At 35.6% G+C, this 27,815-nt stretch overlaps 1 protein-coding gene across 2 annotated transcripts in view; it reads left to right on the top strand.

Annotated features, from left to right (window-relative positions):
* The window catches only part of SMC5 (structural maintenance of chromosomes 5), a 752,645-nt gene that overhangs the window by 141,675 nt on the left and 583,155 nt on the right, over positions 1 to 27,815 (top strand). For both annotated transcript variants that reach the window (XM_090391623.1, XM_090391622.1), the window contains exon 7: positions 16,788 to 16,859. In XM_090391623.1, the coding sequence (XP_090247749.1) occupies positions 16,788 to 16,859 (72 nt within the window). The remainder of the gene's footprint in view (positions 1 to 16,787; positions 16,860 to 27,815) is intronic.

Genomic DNA, 27,815 nt, shown 5'->3' with positions numbered 1-27,815 from the left:
ACGATAGGCGAAGGAGGGGTGATATGATTGAGACATTCAAATTACTGAAGGGTTTTTATAAGATTGATCCAGAAGATATTTTTGAAAATATGACTGGTGGTGGGAGGACTAGGGGCCATGAATGGAAGCTGGGCAAGAGCGTGGTTGACAAGGGTGTTAGAGCTAGGTTCTTTACTTGGAGAGTGGTAAATGAGTGGAATAAGCTTCCAGAGTCTGTTGTGGGTGCTACGACCGTGAATGAGTTCAAGGCAAGGTATGATAGATACTGTGTGAATGTTGAATAGTTCTTGACATGATGTTAGGGCCTCCCTCGATGAGTCTGTCGACTCCTTGGAGTTTCCCGGAACAATAATAATAATAATTATTATTATTATTCCACCACCAACCCTCCTTCTGCTCTCTAATCTTTCCAGATGTCTCACCAAGCACCTCGATTGCACAACTCAGGATTACTTTTGAATTATGTTTCCACCAATCTTGTACACTTTCCAGTCCATCCGAAATCCTCTCTAACACCCTCGCCCTAAAACGATTCCTCACACTCTCCTCTTTTAAGCGACACCACTTAATTTTCTTCATTCCATGGCATCCAGAAGTTCTTATCTTCGATCTTATTTTAAAGTCTGCGCACAGCAGTCGGTGTTGTTGTGCTACTTGATCTGTTGGAATTACTTTACAATTTGTCACAACCTTAAGATGTTTTCTTCTAGTCAAAATGTAGTCAATTTGTGAGCTGTTGTTGCCACTCCTAAATGTTATCAAATGTTCTTCCCTCTTGTAGAAAAACGAGTTCACAATTGCTAGATCAAACACTACTGCAAAGTCCACAACCCTCTCTCCTTCCTGGTTCATCATTCCCACTCTGTGGCCACCATGCCCCCTTTCACAGTCTATTCTGTCTTCCCATGTGCCCGTTCAAGTCTCCTCTGACAATCACCATCTCATTTTCTTCCAATTCCCTCATTTTTTCATCTAACACGTTCCGGAACTCATCTTTTTCCTCTGCTGTACAACCAACTTGTGGGGCATATACACATAATACGACCACCCGCTCTTCTCCAAGACCCAATTTCATTCACATGATCCTGTCGTTCCTTCTACCCACGTCCAGTACTTCACCCTTCATTCTTGTCCTTCATAAATTCCATTAATAATTTGCCAAACACTTCCATTCCTTTTTCACCTATATTCCTTATAAGTTCTATCTGTATACCATCTATTCCAGAGGATTTTCCTTCTTTCATCTTTTGAATTGCTAGATTCAATTCCTCCCTCATGATGCACAGTCTCTGTCCACTATATTCTTTCCTTTGATTTTCTCCTCTTTCCCTGTCTTTGTAAAGTTAAAGGCGGTAATTAGGACTCTCTATACCTTCGACTATCGGCTGGAGTGGTGTTTTGTTTGTGAAATTTTGGTAGACCATAAATTCTCAGCAAATAAGCGTAGTGCAGAAGTAATTTTTTGACTGTATCTTCGGGCCATGTAGTGACTGATTTTAGTAGCTGCTCTGTTTTCTTTTTTATTCTATTGGTTGGGTTGTAGTTAACAAGTTGGTAGGTATTGAGACTATCAGATTTATTTTTTCTAATTATGTAGTTCGATTTACAATAACTGCGGCACTGCCTTTATCGGCTCTAGTAATTGCGATGTCCTGATTTGATTTTAGTGATTTCACTTAACGAAACACTGTTAATTCGTGTTTCATTAAGTTGCTCGTTATTGTTTTCTTATAATTTACATTTAAAATGTTTACAGTTTCTAAATATTTTATCTGCTATGGTAGTTGGGACGAATCTTGAACCTCTTTCAATATTATAAATAAAATCCAGTTTGTTAATCAATCTAGATGCTATGGCAAAGTTTAAACCTTTGCTGAGTAGCGAGAGTTCATCTTTGTTTGAGGCATGGTTGGATAAGTTGACTTCGTTTCTGTTAGATGAAAGCATTTGATGGCTCCTGTTCTTCCTTGCTTCTGGTTGGTTGTGGTTATCGCTGGATTGTGGTTGGTTGTTTATGTTCTCTGTGGAGAAATTCAAAAATGTCCGATGGTTTTCCGAATGTTGTCAATCTTTTAGTGTATGAAATTTGGATATTAGATTTTCTTTCTTTGTTTGAAGGATATGGTTTGCCGAGTTCGTAATCCTCTCGAGGATAACCCAAATATCTGTGTTCAAGTAACTTGAAAGTTCAGATTTAAAATTTTGTACCTGGTTTTGAGTAAACCAACAACCAACCAAAAGCACGGAAGAACAGAAGCCACCAGTTGCCTTCAGGTAACACTAATGTAGTCAACCTATCCAACCACACCTTAAACAAAGATGAACTCTTGCTACTGAGCAAAGGTTTAAACTTTGTCACACCCAGATCGATTAACAAACTGGATTTTATTTATAATATTGAAAGAGGCTTAAGATTCATCCCAATTACAATAGCAGATAAAATACGTTTAGAAACCACTAACATTTTAAATGTAATTTATAAGAAAACAATAATGAGCAACTTATCAAAACACGAATTAACAGCGGTGAAATCGCTAAAATCAAATCCTGACATCGTAATTACTAGCGGTGATAAATGCAGCCACAGTTAATCTACACCCTCTGTCGAAAAAGAAACTGATATTTTTGAAAATAGAAGAAATTAGTGGCGCCACCTGTTGTATCTTTTTGTTGTTGAAAGCAGCCACCTTCATTAACGTGGCGTCAACTGTTTATGCATTTGTTTCATTAGAAGCCGAGTTATAGTGCCAAGAGTGATACTGTTTTGACGAACGGTCGGAAAATAAGTTTCAAACAGAGATCTGTGATTAATTTTTGTGTTAAATTTGGTTAAAGTTTTACTGAAATGCATCAAATGCTTCAAAAAGCATACGGTAATGAATGCTTATCCCGTACTCAAGTTTTCGAGTGGTTTAAACAATTTCAAAGTGGTCGTGAGATGCTTGAAGACGACGAAAAATCGGGTGTCCAAAAACTGGACTGAGCAAAGTTAACATCCAAAAAGTGCATGATTTCATCAAAGAAAACCCGAAATCATCCGTTAGATTGATTGAAGATGAATTGGGGATTCCAAAATCAACTGTGCAACATTTTGATCGAGAGTTTGGGCCTTCATAAATTGAATTTGCGATTTGTTCCCCACAAGTTGACCGACAACCAAAAAATGTATCGAATTGAACACTGCATGGACCTCATTAAAACCATTCATAAGGACTCAGGCTTTCTTGAAACGATCGTTACTGGTGATGAAACGTGATGTTTTGAGTATAAGCCCGAAACAAAGCACAAGAGTGCTGAATGGAGAACACCAGAAGAGGGCATCCAAAAAAAAGTCGTTTGGAGAAGTCAAAAGTAGAGATGCTGATTTGTTTCTACGATTCCAAGGGCATTATCTACAAAGAATTCATTTCACCAGGTCAAACGGTCAATGGTAAGTTTTATCTCGAAGCTTAGAAGCAATTGATAGCGAGAATTCGTCGTGTATGGTATGAATATCATGATGCAGGCAGCTCGTCACTTTTACATGATGATGCACCATCTCATCGTTCGAACATTGTGAGACAGTTTTTGAGCAAAAACCAAGTTTGTGTGTTGGATCACTCGCTGTATTCACCTGATTTAGCACCCTGTGACTTCTTTCTCTTCCCCCTGACTTCATTTGTCAATGAAAGGAAAGCGATACGACACCACTGAAAACGTTCAAGCAGCAGTAACCACGACCCTCAAGAGTATCCCAAAAACTGATATAAAAAAAAATCATTTAACTAATTGATTGACTGTGGCAAACGCTGTATCGAAGCTGAGGGAGAGAGTATATTGATTGAAATAAATGATTTGAATAATTATAATTGGCCTGTGTTTTATTTTCTATCAAAAGTTCGGTTTGTTTTTGGACACAGGATGTAAATTGAACTACATCTTTACAAAAAATGAATCTGATAGTCTCAATACCTACCAACTTGCTAACTGCTGTAGATTCCTCTCCTTTAAAACCCAAAGTCTGGCTGAGATAAGTTGATGATGTTTTTGCTATGTTTCCCATAGCCATCAGACAATCGACACTTTCCTCAGCCACCTGAACGAACAACACAAATGCATACAGTTCGCAATTGAGATTGAAAAGTAGAACACACTTCCATTTCTAGATACACCTGTCGCACATCTTCCTTCTGGCAGTCTTTCCTTCACTGTTTACCGGAAACCGACACTAACTGGCCAATATGTACTCATTGTAATATTATTAATATCATTCTCTTTTATCTTTATCATATTTCTTTTTATGTATATTCTGTACTTATAATTATTATTTATTTAAATACTTATCATCAAACTGTGCTTTTATGTTCCTTAATAGTTATAACACCAAGTTTGTAGTTGTTGCTTGAGTTAATTCAACCATTCTTAATCCTATCTGGCTATAATTTGACCCCCCCCCCCCTCTCAAGGACATAAGTATGCTATTTTTTCACATGTACATACTCTAGACCAGGGGTCGCCAAAGTTATTTGCCCGTCGACCCCTTCAAGAGTTTCTTGACTTTTTATTGACCCCTATATTTTACTATTACGTAATTATAATAGGACAAGCAAAAAAAAGACGCTTATGTGAGGTTTTAGATTGTTTATTTTATAGTTAGTGTTTATTGTATGTATAATATAGTATATATTATTATATTACTATTACTATCACTAGTAATATCACTGGTATTACTAGTGATATTAATAAACTACTGGTATTAATATCACTGGTATTACTACCAGTGCTGCTCAACTCTTCAACATAGAAAAGTTTAGTTCGTGAATGACTAACGATTGAATTATAATATGTATATTGATGAATTTTAGAACATTAATGCTCACTTGTATGTCTGCGCAAAAATGAGACTGGGATCGAATACTTGTATCAGTAAATAAGAACCATGCACGTGTTGCAATCTCGCTCCCACTGGGCCGGCCGGCAGGAACCACCAACATTCTTTTATTGGTAAATACGTCATTTTGGCCTACTTGATTGGCCTCAGTAACTATTTTCATGACCTTACTCCATCTTACAGGTCCTATTCATGGACCTGTAAGATGGAGGTACTGATTCACGATTCACTCTTAATTGCGTTGTCATTACCTCCATGTCTTTTGTCATGGAGGTAATCCAAGTTTACCGAATTAAATATTACCCATACAACGATGTCTTATATTTTTCTATCGACCCCCTGAGCCCGAATCGACCCCTAACAATGTCATATCGACCCCAGGGAATCGATATCGACTCCTTTGGCGACCACTGAACTAGATCTTGGTTATTCTTATAATAGTTTACCTTATTATTATGGCTATAGGCTAGTGGCACCCTGTTCCTACCACCTGGGCATCAACTACCCAAACGTCACCATCTCTTTTAATTACTAATTTGGCTCACGCAAACCCGTGGAGATCCTATAACGTGGTTCCACCGCGGTCTACCAACCTTTGTTCTTAAAGCTGTTGTTCAGAATGGAGACCACAGCGTCATACCTCTGCACTCGTACCCCATGGGTGCGGAAGCAACACTGGGCTATATGAGACAATGTCTCACTGTTGTGACAGCCAACTCTGCAGTTTGAGTCATCACTACCCCATCAAGCTGTGCGGTCTCGAGTGGGCACGGCATTGGTCCTCATCCTGATAAGGTCAATATACTCGAATCCAGGGGAGGAGTCTGGTGCCATCCCTTATCCAATTATGCTGGGGAGGCACCAGATATGAATCTTTTAAAGGAGCATCATCTACAGAACAGTGCAGTTTAGATGTTTCTCTTGTGTTCTGCGGGTGCTGATTCAATTAAGGTACCTTGATAATTGGACCAGCCTTTAGCCCACCTAAAGTCTTCTTGTATTAATGGGCTATAGAAAGTTCTCTATAGCCCATTAATACAGTTAGTTACATTTAGTTAGGCTAAAGCTCTCTATAGCCCATTAATAAGTAGGCCAAAATGACGTATTTACCAATAAACGAATGTTGGTGTTTCCTGCCGGCCGGCGCAGTGGGAGTGAGATTGCAACACGTGCATGGTTCTTATTTACTGATACTTACAAGTATTCGATCCCAGTCTCATTTTTGCGCATCGACATACAAGTGAGCGTTAATGTTCTAAAATTCATCAACATACATATTATAATTCAATCGTTAGTCATTCACGAACTAAACTTCTCTATGTTGAAGAGTTGAGCAGCACTGGTAGTAATACCAGTGATTAATACCAATAGTTTATTAATATCACTAGTAATACCAGTGATATTACTAGTGATAGTAATAGTAGTAGTAATAGTAATATAATAATATATACTACGGATAGGGGAAGAAGATAGTTCTTACTTTGTGATTCTGGACAACCACAGGCATGGGATCAGCAATCTAAATGATGGAGCCCTGAGCCCATAGTCCTTCAACCTCGTGTGGAAATATGCAGTAGGGGGTTATCAGGTGGCAGTCAGAGACATAATCCAAACCCATATACAAGTAGTTCCTGCCTTTACGAATTAATTGGTTCCTGGGGACTGTTTGTAAAGTGGGAGTTTATTTGCCTTAGAAATAATGCTATAAGCAAGAGTTACATTCGTAAGAAGGAATATTTAAAATTAATATTAAATGATAAGAAAAAAACTTTAGCTAAAGAATTACTGATTTAAAAAAATAACATAAGAAAAATTTTTAATTAAAAAAGATTCTTTGAAAAAATTTTTTAAAAAATCTTGAGTGCCACTGCTTCATTGACTTTCGCTTCTTTTCATTTAAAATATCTCGATGGCAAGCAGAAGCATTATCTTTAGAAGAGTATCTTTATTCATTTCGTGGGAAAATTAACTAAATTGTTCAAAGTCCGAATCTTGTGATTCAAAGATTGCTTGAGCTTTTTCGAGAAGTTTAAATGCTTCTTCTAGGCCTTTTAAAGTGAAAAATCAAGTTGGCACTTCATATTCATTATCTTGTTCTCTCTAATTCAAGAAGATCATTGGGTAGGAGTTTCATAGTATGAGATTGAAATAGCTCATTAACATCACTTTCCAGAACTTCCATTTGCAACTGGTTAGCCATACATAAGATTGCTTGAGTTTTAGAATTCATAATCTTTGTTGTGTCTTCAAAATCTATGAAAGGAGTATAGTATAAACTTTGTCCTCAGTTAAACTGAGGACAAAGTTTATACTATACTCCTTTCATAGATTTTTCAGAAACTTTATGCCAGGTGCTCTGCACTACCCGAATTGTGTCTAAATTGTTGAATCTCTTCTAAAACTCAGGCTAAAGACAGAACTAGGCATAACTAAACTTGACGATCAATTTCCCTTTCATCACATAACATTAGCAAATATCTCTGAACTCCGTATACAATTAGTTCACAATTAATTAGAAGTGTAGCTTTCCGACTTCACAAAAATGTTCATTACCTAACTAACTATGAGATTGGCATTCTTCGCCTTAAATTTCACAATCTAGGAAAGTTCTTCAAAATTATTACTTGTCACCTGCCAGCTAGTTAAGTACACTAGAGTCTAAAGATCACGATCTTCTTCCTTCTGGTAAAAACCACATTTGGGCACTAGTTCACGGCAATGATGATACAGCATTCTCGAAGATCATCTAGAAACTTCATGGTGGGACTTCTGGAATAGACCGTCACTGCTGTTACGAACCTCCTCTCATCGTCGGACTTCTGCTGGTAGGATGTGACTTCCCCGTTAGAATGGCTGGACTCAGGGACCTCTTCAAAGTGAGACTGGAAATGAGAACCAGGAACAGAGTGGTTTTCCCCCTTGATTTCTCCTTTTATCCTATTCTTTTGACCTTGGAACTTCCTCAGATTAAACCGCCTGGATATTCTTGGAGAGGTTTTCTCTGCCACCCCTGCTGTTGCTGAGTTTTGGCGGGAAAACCCTGTACTCCTTTGACACGATTTTTGTTAGCCTTAGGTCAAGATATCTAATCCTGTCTGAGCTATTTCTTTGTTTGTACAATTTCAGTGGTTCTTAAATATTTTAACAACTTACTCTAATATTTTAACAGATTTTATACAGCAAAAAATTTGAGGTAAACGTTAATTCAATTACAAGTATTTTGTATAATTTGTTATTTCCAAGTAAAATTGGTATAGAAAAATTTTTTTCTTATTTTCTGCATACAAGATTTTACAACATAAACTCCTACCAATATCCAACACAAAAACTAGGTGTTATTAATACTCAAAAAAACAAAAACAAAATAAAACAGGGCTTTGAAGATTTGCTCCAATGAAAAAGTGCTTATAGATGAATTTAAAGTTATCAACAATTTCTTAAAAAATGGTTACAGCCAAAATACTATCAATAAAATGATGTACATAATAAACAGAACACTATAGAAATACAACCTCAAAGCCACGTTTAAACCTCCTGCAAAATTAAAGAGCTTACTCAACTCATCTAAAGACCCACTCCCTCTGCTGGCCCACCCTGGAGTATATACCGTATTTATTGCACCTGTAATCTACCCTATATAGGGGAAACAGGATGCACAATTTCTATCAAACAAAAGGAACATAAACGACACATTAAATATAATAACTATGGTGAAGCTGGCATTTCTGATCATGCCCTGAACACTTTACATAGAATTGACTGGAAAAGCACCAGTTGTTTACATCACACCAAAACATGGTATGAATGTAAATTTAAGGAAGCCTGTGAGATTCTTATCAACTATCCTAATCATAACAATAATGATGGTCTAAAAATCCCAAGCATATGGAAGGCACATTCTACCCACTTAACCTTTCTCCCTAAGAGTTAACTATAAATACGACCATAAGTAATCCAGAATCTTAAATCTAATATAACAATTGTCATGTTAAATTAGAACATCATTGTTACTGTAAGAAAAGTATCTGTATGAAAATATGTTTATCTGTTGTTATCTTAAATAGAATATAGCTTTGATGTAGTATTTAATTAATTTTTTTTAATGTTCTATTTTCACTAGAGGTCATGCCAGTAGAATAACCATTGATCAAATTATTGTCTCTTCAGCATACTGTGCAAAACGTAATTCAGCTTGTCTCTATATATATATATATATATGAATATACTCCAGATGATGACCTTAATATGAAGGTCAAAACGTCGTGAAATTAAAATAGTTATTTATAACAGGTTGTAGAGGCCATAATTTATCTAAAATGAATGCTGATCACAATGTAACACTAAAGGAAAAATAAAAATAATTTTGAAATTATAAATTTGTTTTTTCATTATTAGGCCGAGAACTTTTCAGACCACCCTCATAGTTTGACAGTTCTAGAGACTTGCATTTGATATGTTTAGGAGTACATCATCATCTGCATAAAGCAAAGGGCTGAGTTTGATATCTTCAATCTTAATATCATGTTTAATGCCAATTTCTTTCATAAATCAATCCATATGATGAATAAAGACTGAAGATAATGTGCATCCTTTTCTTACAACTGATTTTACATAAAACCACCTTCCTGTATTCTAATTGCTGACCTACAACTTAAATATATACTAGTTTTTCTTTGTATATTGTTAAATATATCCCTTATAATTTTTAATGTTTTGAAAAGCTTTTCTCTTCAAGATATACCAAACTTGAAGTACACTTTTTTGCAGTATATTCCCATGATTTCTCAACTAACTGTCATAAAGTGAAAATCTGATCTTTATAACCTGTATTTGACCTGAATCCAGTGTGTTCGTCTCCAAGTGTCTTTTCTCTGTGTTTTAAGTGTGCTTACATATATATTAGCTGAAATACTCAGTAGTGAAATTCTTCTGCAGTTCCCACATTGTGCATTATTTACCTTTTTATAAATAAGAACTATAAGCTCTACTTCAACCATAAGGAATTCAACTTTCTTATCAGGATCTCTGAATTATGCAGTGTATCCACTGAAGAACATTTGTATACCTCTATATATGAGCATTTCTAGTCACATTACATCTACTCCAGCTGTCTTTCCATGTTTCATGTTTTTGATTGCTTTTCTGCCTCAAATATTGATATGTACTGCTGTTTGCCATTTCTCTTGAAAAATTTCTGCTATTGTCCTGTGACTGAGTGTTTGATTTAACAGTCTTCCCAAGTAATTCTTCCAGATGTCAAGGATATTCTTCAGTTTTCATGTTGTCTTTATTATTAGTATCAAGGCCCCCATTGTTTTTGCCAGGGAACCAGGGCGAACAGCGAAAAGTCAGCTACTGGAACAAATCTGAAAGCACACCCCAACTCAACATCACCAGAGTTAAAGATCGGTACTATCAACATAAGAAGCCTGAATGGGAAAGAAATGGAGCTAGCTAAAGAATTAGATAAGTACCAGATCGACATAATAGGGGTGATCGAAACAAAAAAGACAAAAACTGGTGAGATCTTTCTGAGCAATAAATAGAAAATGTTATATTCAGGAAATGACAATCAAGGAAAATAAGGAGTAGCCATAGTATTCAACACAAAATACGAGGCTAATCTTGAATGGCAGGCAGTCTCAAGTAGAGTGATGTGGGTAAATATTAGAATGGGGAATTGGGCAATGAGACATATTTGTGCCTATGGTCCCACAGAAGGTAGAAGTGGAAGAATTTTTTGAGGTTCTAGAGAAAGCTACTGACACAATATAAAAGGAAAAGTTGGTCCTTGTTGGTGATCTAAATAGCAGAGTAGGAAGTGATTGTCAGACATACAAAAATATTTTGGGAAAATTTGGAGAAAAGAGCAAAGCTAATAATAATGGCAAATACCTGTTGGATTTCTGCTCAGGACATGGACTGGTTATTACTAACACCATGTTCCAACATAGAAATGTGCACAAATTCACATGGAGAGAAGAGGCAAGGAATAAGAAAAGTCTCATTGACTATGCTATTGTTGATAGTGATGTTTTCTCTCTGGTGCAGGACATCTGAGTGTACAGAGGATTTGAAATGGCAAGTGATCACTGTTTAGTCTTGAGCAGGATAAAATTGAATTTCATATTGAAAAGAATAACATGTAAGAAAGTTTTAAAGCAAATAAAAGTTATGCAGCTCTCAGATGTGAACTGTAGACTAAAATACACAAAGATTATTGAAGAAAAAAATGAAAGAGTTTGAGAACAGAAACCAAACTTTGGAGATTAAGTGGCAAGCCTTGAAGAAAGCCGTGATTGATTCAGCTAGAGAGGCATGTGGTGAAGTTGTCTGCAAGGATAGAAAAATCAGAACTCCATTGTGGACACAGGAGGTTAGAGGCAGTGAAGGAAAAGAAGAAAGCATATCAAAAGTTCCTGCTTTTGATATGCTTTCTTCATATCAAAAGTTCCAGATTTTGCTCTTTGAGAATACAGAGACAAATGTAAGAAAGAGAAACACTATGTAAAACTAGCTAAGCAAAAGTCATGGGAGGATTTTGGCAAGAACATAGAAAATAAATATCAAGAAGGTGGTAAGATATTCTGGAGGTTGTTGAAGAAGCTTAGAAATGGAGGAAAGAGTGCTTTAAAAGGAGATGATAAAGGTGACATGAAAACAGGAGAAAAAGATATCCTTGAAGTATAGAGTAATTACTTTGAAAAATTGCTAAATGAAACAAGTGGTAAAACACACTCAACAGGCATACAGTCAGGAATACATATCCATACTTCAGTAGAAAAAGCCATCAAAGGCTTGAAATGTGTAAAGGCAGCAGGAGTAGATGATATTCAACCAGAAATGCTGAAATATGGTGATATAAGAGTCTTACAGTGGCTGCACTGCATAGTTCAGAAAGTCTGGACAGAGGGACCAATTCCCGATGATTGGAGTAGAGCTCTAATAGTACCCATATATAAAAAGGGAAATAAAACTGAATGTGAGAATTACAGAGGTATTTCCCTACTGAGTGTTCCTGGCAAGATCTATGCAAGTATACTTGAGAAACGGTCGAGAAGAATTGTGAAAAAAAAGCTTGGTGAAGAACAAGCTGGATTCAGGCCAAATAGAGGCTGTCAGGATCAGATCTTCACTTTACAACAAACAGTTGAGAAAGCATGGGAATATAATAATGCTCTGTATTTAAGTTTTGTCGATCTGGAAAAGGTATATGACAAGGTGCCAAGAGAGAGAAGCTATTCGATATGCTACAATTATATGGTGTCAATGAGGTATTATATCAAGCAATACTTAGTCTTTATTTGAGTTGTAAGTCAGCAGTTAGAATCGAAGGAAGTACAGGAAGATTGTTTAATGTTAAATCTGGGGTGAGACAAGGATATACATTATCCCCTCTGTTATTCATTATCTATATGGATCACATTATGAAGGAAAGTGGTGTTAAACATGATATCAGAATTGGAGATGTTAATGTCAGTTCTTTGCTTTATGCGCACGATGTTATACTTCTAAATAAATCTGCTACAAGTTTGCAAAATTCCCTGACTAAATTGAATAACTGTTGTAATAGATATGGTATGAAGGTCAGCATTAAAAAGACAAATCCAATGAAAATAGGTAGAATTGTTGAAAATATCAGCTGTGTTGTGAATGGGAACCTGTGGAACAAGTAAAACATTTCAGCTACTTAGGCAAGATTTTTAGTGAACATGGTAAATTAAATATGGAAATAGACAGCAGAATCAATAAAACTGGTATGGTAGGCAGTCAATTGAATAAATTCATATGGAATAGGAGAGAAATTAGTGGGAACACTAAATTAGCTGTATACAAGAGAGTGTTCAAACCAGTTTTAACTTATGGTTCTGTGATCTGGGTCAGAACTAAAACACTTGACCAAAGACTAGAAACATCAGATATGAGAGTCCGGAGAAAGATTAGAGGCGTGAATAGATGGCATCAATGGCAATATCATTTAAAAATGAGGATATTAGGAAAGAACTCGACATTGTCAGCATCCAGGAATGCGTTAGCAGAGCTAATCTCAGGTGGTATGGTCACTTAAACAGAATGGGTGAAGAAAGATTAGCAAAGCACCTTGTCATATACCTTTCCCAGATCGACAAAACTTAAATACAGATCATTATTATATTCCCATGCTTTCTCAACTGTTTGTTGTAAAGTGAAGATCTGATCCTGACAGCCTCTATTTGGCCTGAATCCAGCTTGTTCTTCACCAAGCTTTTTTTTCACAATTCTTCTCGACCGTTTCTCAAGTATACTTGCATAGATCTTGCCAGGAACACTCAGTAGGGAAATACCTCTGTAATTCTCACATTCAGTTTTATTTCCCTTTTTATATGTGGGTACTATTAGAGCTCTACTCCAATCATCGGGAATTGGTCCCTCTGTCCAGACTTTCTGAACTATGCAGTGCAGCCACTGTAAGACTCTTATATCACCATATTTCAGCATTTCTGGTTGAATATCATCTACTCCTGCTGCCTTTACACATTTCAAGCCTTTGATGGCTTTTTCTACTGAAGTATGGATATGTATTCCTGACTGTATGCCTGTTGAGTGTTTTTTACCACTTGTTTCATATAGCAATTAAAGTGCATTAGACGATAGAAATATAAGATTGATAATGTTGGAGTCTTGACAAGTAACAGACTGATTTGGAGGAAAATTGTAGATAGGAAGTTAGTAATGATGTAAATTTTTCATGTAGTACTATCATATCCTGTACACCCCCTTGAGGGTACATGTCAGGAATTTGATGATGATGCATTACTTCTCCACAAAGTCTCCAAATTTATTAATGCATTTGTCCTACAACAGATCATTACCAGTACTGAAGAAGTCCATGCCCACACCCAATGACCAACATCACACTGCCTGATGAACTTCCTCATCCATAGTGAAATGCCTTCAGAAAGGTCTTGAGGGTGCCAAACAAATGGAAGTCTGAAAGCACTAAATCTGGGCTTAGGGAAGGATGTGACAGGGGTTATATTTTCCAATGATTATAGCTAAGCCATTCACAAGCGGTGTGTGGAGTAGCATTTTCATGCACCAAAATCACACCACTTGTCGGTCCTGGTTGTTTGCGTTGAATGTTATCTTTCAGTTTTTCCAGTGTTGCATAGTAGTTAAGCTCTGCATTGATTGTTCCTCCCTTTGGCAAGAAGTTCAATAACAGAATACCTTATCGATCTTAGAACATTGTGGCCATTACTTTTCAGACAGTTGGAATAGTTTTGAAATTTTTTCACACAGGAGATTGTGGTTGTTTCCAGGTCATGGAGTCAAGTGATGAACTCGTGTTTTTTCTCCTGTGACTAGGCGATCGAGAAAATCTTTGCATTTGTTGCTGTGTCACAACAGATTCTCCAGACACACCCCCATGCGTGTTGCCTTGTGCTCCCCCTCCACCTTTCTAAAACTTGGTTTTAGAAAGGTGGAGGGGGAGTCGCCTGTTTACACTTTTGTAAACATGTGACTTAAGTTCACCACTTGTGCAATTTCATTCAATTTCACTCACCAGTCAAGTGATGAACTCATGTTTTGTCCCCTGTGACTAGGCAAGCAAGAAAATCTTTACATTTGTTGCTATATCATAACCGATTCTCCAGACACATCCCCATGTGTGTTGACTTGTGCTCCTCTGAGAATTGTAGGGGTACCCACCTTTCTAAAACCAAGGACAACATGAACACTTTTGTAAATTCACCACTTATGCAATTTCATTCAGTTTCACTCACCAGTCTTCAACCATGATGCCCTTAATGTATGAACTGTTGTCTTCTGTCTTGCTCTGTGAAGGTCTGCTCATGCGATGTCGATCTTTAATGTCGCCATGGGCTGCTTTAAATTTGTACACCAAAAAACACTTGCTTCTTTGACATCACCTTTTCACCACACAGCAATCTGTTCATGGAAAATATCACTTGGTGAAGCCCCTTTCGCTTGCAAAAAAATAACTTCATGGATACCTGTTTTGAACCACACTTGCATGTGTTGTGTCGTCCATCTTGCTAATTGATCCATTTATGTTGGTTAGTTGGATCTATTCTTATTTCTTTAAATTCCGTTTTTATTTTGTTAGATGCTGATTGATACTGATCCGAATATAAGGAAGTTTATATTATCCTGCGCCACACTATATTCAGATTAGTCTATATAATATAGTGGAATCAATCATCAACTAACTTTTGCAGTCTCACTTTTCTACAGGCTGAGGTTAATATTATCATTTAAGGCTTCCGCAAGGTCCGATAAACTTTATGAACGGTGCAATGAAAGAGAATCAGGCAAACACCAAATTGGAATCAATAAAACAAAACAAGTAATGCAGGGTTACATAACATGTACATTAAGTATAACTTTGAAAACAAGATAATGCAAATCAACTTAGTTCAAATACTCATAACAAACATAAAACATTAGGCATCAGGCATCCAGCTGTCAATTTTACATTCTTTCGAATAATTAAAAATTGTTCACATACTTCAATGTTAATTGAATTAAGTGTTAGTCAACAAACACTTAATACAATTATGAGGCAGTTATCACTTCAAAGGGGAAACACTTTAAAGCTCCATACTTCGGCTAATTTTAGTAGAACGCCACAGTTAATGTTAAGATATATCGAGCGGAGCTAATTCTTATTTCTTCTCGCTGAAATATAAAAAAATGGACTGCTCTTACCGGGTTATATCCTTTGCACATTGGATTCACTATAGGCACACTTAAAACTTAAGTTAATTATCACTTTGAAGTAACACTATTCAAAAGGAATCTTCACTATATAACTGAAATATTAAACATAGAGCTTCACAAGTCTTGACCCACTCGTTTCAGGTAATCTACTTATTCCTTATTTTCTTCTATGCATTAATTTCAGCTTTGTATCAAAACAATTGGAATTCGACATAATTTTAGAATTCTGTAGAAATATTCCTAATTGCCTATTAATTTCCCGGTCCCTTCTTAATTTATTTATGGCATTTCCAAATTCCCTTTACTGCCACCCGTTACTTCACTCTGTGCTGTCCTGAATGCTTCTCCCCTCTTTACTTTCATTTTCCAACTCAATATGTTCATTCTTCCCGCCAAAATCCGATTCTAGCCCGTTCAGCTTACATCTACTGGCTTCACTCCATATCACAGCCGTTCACGTTCTAAACACATGCTGACTAAAGCAAACTCTGTTTCTCCTTCAGCAGCCAATCAAATTCATTCAGAAGAATTACATAAAATCACTCTTACAGAAACAAATAAAAGGATATTTTACAGTTCATATAATATACATTTAAATATGATAAATACTAATTCTTATAGTATATATGCACTTCTTATGATATTAACACAGGAATAAATAAAATAAAATGAATGACATGTTTATATAGTCTTTTCATTATTATTACATATTCTAAGATTAAATAATTAATTAATAACAAACAAAACTAAAAGCATTTATGTGAATAATATATTACAAGCAAGAGACTAACAACAAATAATATTTTCAAGTCTTGCTTATAACATGGTGGATTATGTTAAATGTGAATGAAGTATTAAAACATACAAAATATCTTCATTCGCAATTTAACACATGATAGCCACTATCTTGCAACTGGAATTAGCTTTGAATGGCGTTCTTTTTGAATGTTATTAATGGGTCTATCAGTCCACCATGTTTTATCTCATTCCCTTTCACCATTATTAAGAGAAAAAAATGTATTACCTTACTTTTCAGAAACTTCTCATAGTGTTGTTTTCTGTTTAAAATAAATTTGTTATCTGGTTTTACTTTTGGAGTCTTCTCTTCAATATTGTTGATTACCTATTAAATTTTCCACATGTAAAATTCAAAGAAATCTTTTTTTTTTTCTTCTCTCTGAAATATCATTAGGCTACTTCTCTACAGGAGTCAGGTAAAAAGAAAGCTGGAATATCACAGCAGTTAAGCAATTTTCGTAGGGAGGTAACTATGTTTTATGTTATTATTTTTATTTTTTAATTGGATACAGGAGCTTAGATGCTTTTGTTATATACGTTAATTCATTCATTTATTACAGTATCTCAATCTGAATATTGATTCATTTTTCTTGAAGTCCTTATTCATTTTTCCCTCACTAACTACTTCCATGCAAAGAACCTGCTAATCACTCACTCATATCATTATACAGCATCCAGTTTGCCTGAAATACATATATTTTCAGGTAGAGTCCAAATGCTATATTCCATTTGCAAAAATATGTTTGTTAATTTTTAATATTCGAACTTGAACATTTGGGTAAAGAAAGGAAAATTGATAGAGTAATTTACATAACAAAAATATTTTGTGTGATAACAATCATATACTCAGAATGATACACACGGTAAACAAGTGTTATTTTGCATAAATCTCAAAGTTGGCATTGCACTCTGTTTTGCAATAAAAAGTGTGTGATTCACACTGTTTCTTTCTCTTGCACATCAACTTTGAAAAAAAAAACAGAGAGAGTACCATATTTGATCAACATCAAATTCCTAATTCATATATTCTTTGATGCACAGGATGATAGTGCTATTCTGTAAATATGATTATTTTCATCATTATTAGCTTCTTTCATCAACAATTTTTTTTCAGATAGGAAGAAAATTCTTACTTCCTTTAATAATCATATCTTCTTTTCTGCTTATACCAAAGTCCGAAATAACTGCAGGCAAATTATGAATGTGTCCAGAACTGAATTTTTAAAGGACTAAAAGCAGGATCATGTACTATAACAACAGTAATTGTGTTTTTCTCACTTGCTATTGCTACTGGCCCTAACTTTTGCCCAGAGCTTCTACCCCTTTTTTTCCCTTAGATAGTTTTGTTGCATTGTTACCTACTAAAAAATCATTTTCTTGGCTTGTAACTTTTCCTCAGATATTTTCATACTGCTAACTTCTTTTTTTTATTTATTTATTTTTTTTTTGCAATAAAGAGATCAGAAGAATCTTTTTTCTTTGCCTGGATATATTAAAATAATAAAAGGTTTCAATTTCCTGTTGTTCTGCTGTTATCTATCCTGCTGAAAACAAGACTATATTTAACCTTTCCTAAGGATAACAAATTTTGGCGTTAAATTGCCAACCAGTTTTATTCATTTTCTTTATTTCCAAAATAATGGAGAAAGCTATTTGTAGTCAACTTATACACTATATCGAATTCTCTCTCTCTTGGAAAAAAAGTAAGGAATAAGCAAGCAAGAAATAAGAACAGTTTCAATGACTATCTTATTGTTAAAAGTGATGTTTTCTCAGTGGTGCAGGACACTAGAGTGTACAGGGGATTTGATATTGGAAGTGATCATCATTTAATCTTGAGCAGGATAAAACTGAATTTCATATTGAAAATAACATATAAGAAAATTTTAAAGCGAATTAAAGTTGAGCAGCTCTCAAATGTGAACTGTAGACTAAAATACACAAACGTTATTCAAGAAAAAAATGAAACAGTTTGAGAACAGGAAACAAATCTTAGAGATTCATTGGCAAGCCTTAAAGAAAACATTGATTGATTGATTCAGCCAGAGAGGCATATAGTGAGGTTGTCTGCAAGGATAGAAAAATTAGAACTCTGTGAAGTTAAAGAGGCAGTGAAGGAAAAGAATAAAGCATATCAAAAGTTCCTTTGCAATAAATCATCTTCTGCTCTAAGAGAATACAGAGACAAATATAAGCATGCTAAACAAAAGTAATGGGAAGACTTTGGGCAAGAACATGGAAAATAAATATCAGGAAGGTGGCAGAATATTCTGGAGGCTGTTGGAGTTCAGAAATGGAGGAAAGAGCACTGTAAAAGGAATTGGGTGACATGAAAACCAGAGACAAATATATCCTTGATGTATGGTGTAATTACTTTGAAAAATTGCTAAATGAAACAAGCAGTGACAGCACAGTGGTAAAAAATAATCAACAGGCATGCAATCAGGAATACATATCCATACTTGAAGTAGAAAAAGCCATCATAAGCCTGAAATGTGGAAAGGCAGCAGGAGTAGATGATATTCATCCAGAAATGCTCAAGTATGGAGGTATAAAAGTGATGCAGTGGCTGCGCTGCATAGTTCAGAAGGCATGGAGAGAGGGATGAATTCCAGATGATTGGAATAGAGAACTCTTAGTACCCATATACAAAATGGGAAATAAAGCTGAATGTGAAAATTACAGGGGTATTTCTCTGCTGAGTGTTCCTTGTAAGATTTATGCAAGTATACTTGAGAAATGGTTGAGAAGGATTGTGGAAGGGAAGCTTGCTGAAGAAACAAGCTGGATTCAGGCCAGATAGATGCCTGTGAGGATCAGATTTTCACTTTTTGACAAATAGTTGAGAAATCATTGGAATATAACAAAGATCTGTATTTAAGTTTTGTCGATCTGGAAAAGGCATATGACAAGGTGCCAAGAGAGAAACTATTCAATATTCTACAATTATATGGTGTCAATGGGACATTATATCAACAATACTTAGTCTTTATTTGAGTTGTAAGTCAGTTTTAAGTTGAAGGAAGTATAGGAAGATGGTTTAATGTTAAATCTGGTGTGAGACAAGGATGTACATTATCCCCTCTGTTATTCATTATCTATATGGATCACATTATGAAGGAAAGTGGTATTAAACATGATATCAAAATTGGAGATGTTAATGTCAGCTCTTTGCTTTATGCAGACGATGTTATACTTCTGAATAAATCCGCTACAAGTTTGCAAGATTCCCTGACTAAATTGAATAACTGTTGTAATAGATATGGTATGAAGGTCAGCAATAAAAAGACAAATCCAATTAAAATAGGTAGAATTGTTGAAAATGTCAACTGTGTTGTGAATGGGAACCTGTGGAACAAGTAAAACGTTTCAGCTACTTAGGCATGATTTTTAGTGAACATGGTAAATTAAATATGGAAATAGACAGCAGAATCAATAAAACTGGTATGGTAGGCAGTCAATTGAATAAATTCATATGGAATAGGAGAGAAATTAGTTGGAACACTAAATTAGCTGTATACAAGAGAGTGTTCAAACCAGTTTTAACTTATGGATCTGAGAGCTGGGTCAGAACTAAAACACTTGACCAAAGACTAGAAACATCAGAAATGAGAGTCCTGAGAAAGATTAGAGGCGTGAATAGATGGCATCAATGGCAATATCATCTAAAAATTAGGATATTAGGAAAGAACTCGACATTGTCAGCATCCAGGAATGCGTTAGCAGAGCTAATCTCAGGTAATATTAGCACTTAAACAGAATGGGAGAGGAAAGATTTGCAAAACAAGTGATCTCTGCGAGGGTGGATTGATACATTAAAAAATGCCTTAGAAAACAGAAATATGATTTCTGATAATGTTGGAGTCTTGTCAGATAACAGATTGATTTGGAGGAAAATTGTTGATAGGAAGTTGGTAATGATGTAAGTTCTTCATGTGGTACTATAATAATATCCTGTACACCCTTTGAAGGTGCATGTCAGGAATTTGATGATGACAAATTCTCTCGATTACTAAACACTCACAAGTTAAGATATTGCCACTACGAACCTTCTTGTTTAAGTCATTCACCTTTGGACATATACCATGGAAACGTCGAGAGAGTTCTCCAGAGGTTCATATCTTGGAGACATTTGACTGAGTTTGGCACTACAGCCTATTACTGTATTTGCCGGCATATAAGATGCACTTTTTTTCTTTGAAAATAAGTCTGTAAAAACAGGGTGCATCTTATACGCCAATACTTAGTTTTTTATTACTTTAATTGTGGAAATTTTCTCTGTTCCAAGCTACGCAATTTCTTTCTTGCTTTCTTGTGTGAGTGTGTGTGTGTGAGAGAAGCATTCCAGTTACGTAGAATTCAGTGGATGCACATGCGCTGTCATTGACAATCACAGCTGTTAAATCACAGATCTGCCGTTAAATTTTCTCTAAATTTCTTGGCAAATTATGGCTGAAAAGCATCGGTATTGCTGCAATATTGCATACAAGCTATGTGGTTGTGTATGCTAAAGAACATGGAAACAGGGTTGCAGAAAGGCCTTTTGGGCCACCCAACTGAGAAAATGATAAGAACTTGGGGGAATCAGGAAGAGGATCTAATAAAAGCCACTCACAGTAAACATAACCTACGAAGTGGAAATGCAAAATGGCCAGAACTTGAGGAAGAACTGAATATTTGGATTTTAGACTACAGAAAAAGTGGACTTTCAGTGTCTACAAAAATGATTATTCATCAAGCGAAAGCGATAGCCACTAACAGAGGGATTGCCAACTTTACTTGATCAACATCATGGTGTTCAAGATTCATGAAGAGAAACCAGCTATGTATGCGGACTAAAACAAAAATATCACAAAAGATGGCAGCTGAATATGAAGAAAAAATTGAATTTCATCGATTCGTCATTAGTTAAATTACGTATTTGTTAAAAGTAGACCTATTTATTATTTTATATTTGAAATACTGTAAATTCATTATAATATTCAGTGATAAAGTTTTTTTTTTCCGAAAAAATGTGTACAAAAAAGGGGGTGCGTCTTATATTCCGGCAAATACGGTAAATAAATAAACTGCTGTCATGGTCTTTTGATTTCCATGTTGGGGTTGCCATATTTTAATCTGGAAATATTTTATGCGAATGCTGATGGCTCTTTTACCTGAGACTTTGTTATTAATGCTGATGATCCAAAATGCCCTATTCTTTCTTCTTATATGAAGCCTTCTCCAGTTAACATTATAATATACCATTTTGCTGATGATGATAACCTATGTTCTTTCTTCTAATTTGACAGCCCTTACACAAATTCCCAAAACTTTCAGGGATACCAATGTCTGTAACCCTGAATTTTTATCACCAAACCAATTTTCCCTAAGGTTCTGATAATTTTGTTAATTTCAATGCTTGTACAACTCAATCCTGTCCTATTTTTACCTCCCCCCCCCCCCCACACACACACTCTGTCAAAAGTAAGAGTGGAAAGTTTTTTTTTTTCCCCTCTGATGCTTAAGATGTTTCTTCATGACCAAACAACTATTAACAATATACAAATTCACGTAACCATTCAATACTGTTCTCACATTTGGAGTCATGAAGAACTCCAAATACTTAGCAGTATAGAAGAATGAGTAGGGTGTTTAATGACTCAACTTTCATTAATTCACTCCACTTTCTTTGATATGGTTAGTTTGTGCTACTAGCATTTTCAGAGTGTTTCTGTGATCTGTCTGCCCTATCAACATTTTCCCTACTATCATGCAGCAGCTATTAAGCACACTTTTGCAACTGAACTCAACTCCAAATTCAAAAATTATCCCTCCTCCATTTTTTATTTATTCTTTATGCTGCTTTCTTCTAGAACATTCTTCCTCTTATGTATTTCTTAGAGTGTAATATACACACTTTGTGTCCAATGCTGACAAATTTCTCCTTTTGTTTCAACTTTCTGTTTAATCATAATTAAAATTAATCTGCTATTTGCCATTTCTCAGTTATTATTTTAAATTATTTTATTACTGTTATGATCAAAAGAACATATCAGGAATAACCTGTGATGTGAGTGCTATGTTTTATGTTCATGTTCTAAATTAATCAGAGGAACCTTGCATAAAATATAATCAGGAAGATCCGAAATACTGTGTCATTGTTGTGATAGCAACAGTGACACAGTATTTATCTGTGATAGCACAGATAAATTCTCAAATCTTTTGAAGTCCTTCACTGTAAGTAATGCTACAAATGCACGTCTCAATTTATTATCCATATATGAAGTTGTGGCATCTGATTGTTTTGGCTTATCCAGCCTTGTTGGCTGAAGGATTAATACATCTCTCTCTCTTACCAATACGTTTTCGGTTTGAATTCCATGGGAACATATGTTTGTAATTCTTTAGGTGGGAGATGTTTTTTCATGACTGAACAACTGTTAACACTGCACAAATTCACATAACCATTGAATACTATTCTCACATTTGGAGTCATGAAGAACTCCAAATACTTAAAAGTATAGAATGAATTTCATTGCCATATGTGAGATTGAGACTACCACCCTTCTTGTTATTGCAAGAATGAAGAATGAAGTGGCTTGAAATTCATAAAGATAAAAATTCGTAAAGCGGGAATTCGTAATGTGAGAACTACCTGTACTCCAATTTATTCAACAGTCTCCTGCTGTATTCTGTCAAAAGCCTTAGCAAAATCCAAAAGTATCATGGTGTATCCATTCCCCTTGTCTAGTTCAATGGTAACATTGTTACCATTGAACTAGACATAGAATTGACCTTACCATGAAGGTCATAAAACATGACCTTCCCGTAGTGAAACCGTGTTGTTCATTGCAAAGTAGAGATTTACTGTCAACCCATTTCTGAATGCGAGCCGTAACCAATTTTTCTGAAATCTTCACCACCACTCCTTAGATACTAATTGGTCAATAGTTGAATACATCGGTCTTTCCACCAATCTTGTGCAATGGAATTACCATACATTCTTTCTATTCCTGCGGAATTTTCACTGTTCTGAGACTCATATTAAACAGCTTGGTCAAAGGAATAGCTACTTCAGCTGAACACTCTTTTAGCATACGTGCTGATGTCCTATCAGTCCCTATTGCTGAATTCTTATTCAGTTTGTGCAACAGCTCTGATACCTCGTCCTCATACACCTGAGTTTCTTCATCCAGTGAAGAGATAGCAGTGAGCTCATTGTAGCATACACCAGTATGCTACAATGTTCAAAGACTGAATACACCTATCTATACACCAGATTGATAGCTTTTAACCAAATAGGCACTCATTAGTTGAACAACCACTTCTGCATCTGTAACCCTCTTGCCATCATCATTTAGAAGAGTTAGTCTTTTATATTCATTCTTTCTTTTATTTGCAGCATATCGATAGAATTCTTGTGGGTTGTCTTTAGCATGTAGAGCCAGTTACTTTTCATACTCAGACTTTGCTTTCCGTACAACAATTGTGACTATTCTAGCCTGCTACTTATAGTTTTCATAATGGATATCATTCTTATGTACATGGTATTCCTTTCACATCATCCTTTTCTTACGAATATCTTGTCTAATAAGATTACACATCCATTTGACTCCTACCCTATTTTTTCTTCAAACGCTCAGGACACACTTTGATATCGCAATATTTAAGCATTGTTTAAATGCTTCCCATGCACTGTCTATATTCTTCCCATCCAGCAGTCAATCCCATTCCACTGAACTTAGTATACTTAGTATAATGATTTGTAACCAAATATATAATAATAAACAGGACTCTAGCTTTGATCTAGTAAGGTTTTCTTTTTCACCAGAGGTTAGGCCAGTGGTTTAACAGTTGACCAAATTACTGACTCTAGCATACCATGTAGATTGTAATGTAGCTTGTTTCTATATATATGTGTATACTGCAGATGATGGTCTTGATATGGAGGTGGAAATGTCAAGTAATTATTTCAGTAAACTTCAGTTATAGTAAAAGTTTTACTATAATATGATAGTTGTTTCCATAATTTTAATAATAAACACAAGTTTAATAGTTATATTTTGTCTCTGTCCTAGACATCATCAGGGATACAATATTAAAATTGTAATAACACACACACAAAAAACAAAACAGAAATCTAATAGACAAGCTTCAATGTTGAACGTTATTCATAACTTCTTTTAATGTATTAACAACACCAGGCAAACTATTTTATAAAAAAAAAATGTTTATTATTGTTAATTATATGGGCACTCTGTGGAGTCAAAAAACTCATTATATAAGACCCACTCTATTCATTAACACAATACCTATCATACATTTCCTTAAACCTATTCACTCTTGTGGCACTCCTGACCACCTCTGGAAACCGATTCCACTCATTCTAGACATCATCAGGACTCACCACTCTTCAAGAAAGGAGCCTAGTCTGCACACCTTCACTAACCACACTCTTTTGTTACACCTGATATCTTGAGAATAAAATATTCTCAGTTATCATGATGTAACATGAAAAATAAATAACATAAATAAAAACCCCTGCATAAAAGGAATAATTTAATTAATATAATATTCTTGCATCCAGTGTAAATTGAGTAAATTGTAAAGGTCTATTGTTTAGTTAAGATAACAAAAGAAAAGAATGTATTAAGATGTATTATGACTAAACAAGGAATTTGTATTAAATAAGTAGCTAACTAAGAATTAATATAGTAATGCGATTAAGAATGAAAGAGTTAAGTACATAAGTGGAAAAGAATGAGTCATGGAATACGCTGTGTGAGAGGCTACAGATTAAGCATTAAGTAGAATTCTGAGAAAGGTATTTGAAAGGGGTTAAGATAGAGGCTAACAAGAGAAATAACGGAATATCGCTTAGGGCCTGTACCCGGATAGAAACTTCATTGCGAGTTGCCGATCAAAATGATGTATGGTGGCAAAATGCTACCCAATTGGTAGACAGACGGAAAACAAGTAGGAGGCGGGAAAAAGAAGTAAGAAAGTGCGCCGTTAGGGGAGCAGCTATAAAAGGGTTGGTAACCCCCCCTTCGAGGTTTTTTCGAGGAGAGAGTAGGCTCCTTTGGTTTTTGGAGAAGACGTTTAGATAGTCAAGGAGGCTTGAGGCCTTATTGCCTTTTGCGAGAGGAGAAGAAACGTTTGGATAGTCGCGGTGGTTTTAGTTTGGTTTTCTAGTGGATTTCACGGTGTTCCTGAGTGGAGAGATATGGCTTATATCCTCATGCCACAACAAAGAATCGAAGGTGAGCGGGAAAGCTATTCCCGTATTCCTATGTAGAAGGCGAAATATGCCATAGAGTCATAGGAAGCTGTGAAGATATCGATGTCCTCGTTTCGGATAGTACAGCTGACTGCGCAGATGTTTATATAGCCCTGAATTGCAAGAAGTTATGCAAGCAAGTTCGTTCAGTAGAAGGTAAAGGCCCGTAAGTGAAGCTAAAGAAAGGTATTATGAATTTTGTCTTATGTTAACTAGAAGTTGTTTGTGATAGGTACCATTGTCATAATACGGAACTGTTAAGGTGATTAGGGAGAAATTATAATAGGACTTTAGAATTTGATAGAGAGTGTTAAAAGTAAGCTAGCTAGTGTTGATAATTTGTGAATAATTAATTGTCCTAAGAATCTTGAGTGCCTACTCTATTGTAAAAGGAAAGTTAATGACATAGTTGTGTGTTAATGAAGTAAATGGTTTTGTTAATATTGAGTTTGATTAGTGTGAATTGAGTAATTAAGTATCCTGAGGAATTTGAATGCCTAGTGTGACTTGTAAAAAATCGGAATTGTCATAAGTATGTGCTAGAGTAGTTAATGATTTTGTTAGTGTACTTGAAGTTGAATAATCTAATAGTGTGTGTTAATCTAATTTGTCCATGTTAAGTGAATTTATGTTTTGTATGAAATTTTGTGGCGGCATGATCGTAGTAACTTTTGTCGAATCATAGCCCAACTACTTGTGTTAAGCAAATTTTAGTGTGTAAGTAATTTAGTTCAGTGATTGATATGTATCATGCTTAGAGAAATAATAAACATTATGTGTAATGATAAAATAGTTGTCTGATTTTGCTAATCCAATACACCGCTTAGAAACATTCGAGCCTAATCACGCGGGGAATTAATGTTAAGAAACGGGAAGTTTAAGGAATTAATGTTGAGTAACAAGAAATAGTGTCACGACTGCAATAGTTACACTTTCAGATATTTGAGTTCTTTTTCTCTGCTTACGTATAAAATATCCTAAACTAAATATCCCAAAGGGCGCAGTTAAAATACAAATACTAGGGATACTACGGGGAACAATAACTCAGATATTAGTAGAAATTTTGGTGATGTCTTGAAAGTAGAAGTTAGAAGAATATAGACGAAGGCAATTTGTAAGACAAACAAAATCGTAAGATAGGGACATAACACTTTAGACAGCTTCCAAGTGTGATCCCTTGTTTTCCTCCCATTCCCCATGTATTCTAAAATTTCTTCTGTGTAAATCTTAGAGTATCCCTTTAGTAACTTATAAGTTTCTATCATATCCCCTCTCAGCTAAACTCTGCAACCCACACACACCCCTCAAGCTGTCTTCATAGAGTTTGTTCCACAGACCTGTCACCAGCTTTGTCACTTGTCTCGGAATCCTCTCCACTACCTCCTGATCCCCCAAGAAACACAAGTGACCAAATCTGTGCAAGTCAACATGCGGCTGAATCATATTATTCCTGCCCCTAGCAAGAATAATAACCTAGCTATACATGTCAATGTATTCATCCAAGTAATCCACTGAGCTATTTTGCCAGCTATTGCAATATGTCCTCTGAATTTCAAATCTCTTTCGAATGTTCCAATGTCACCTCCAGATCCCTAGCCTCATCAATATGATGCGAAATGCATAATCTTTTCATCCCAAAGCACATTATTTACATTTTACAGCACTGAATTCACAACCATTGTCCTTTGCCCACACTTACTAATTTGTTTAAATCACCTACATCATCATTATCAACTATTGCCCCTCCTTAGTTTTGCATTATCGGCAAACAGCTGAATGCTCCCCCCCCCTTCAAATCTTCTATATCATTAATATACAAATTGAAGAATAGTGGTCCTAGTACAGAGCCCTGGGGCACTCCTCTTCACCCTCATTCACATTGATTCTACTCCACCGTACACCACCCCTCTGATGTCTGTCTGTCAGCTACTCCCTATTCGTGCCACCAGCATCATATCCATTCCCATTTGCTCCAACTTATGTAATAGTTTTCCATTAGGTATTCTGTCAAATGCCTTTGCAGAGTCCAGCAATATCATGATGTAACCATTTCCTTTATCTAATTCTATTGTCACCTTATTATGACATGTGAATAAATTACTGAAGCAGGACCTACATTTTACAAAGCCATGCTACCCACTATAAAGTATCATATTCCTG

This window comes from Typopeltis vanoorti, chromosome 4 (genome assembly GCF_054136105.1).
Source record: "Typopeltis vanoorti isolate ZY-2024b chromosome 4, IOZ_Tvanoo_1.0, whole genome shotgun sequence".
NCBI classification, from domain to species: Eukaryota; Metazoa; Arthropoda; class Arachnida; order Uropygi; family Thelyphonidae; genus Typopeltis; species Typopeltis vanoorti.
Note: the sequence above shows the minus strand (reverse complement) of the source record. Positions and strands in the feature narration are given on the sequence as shown.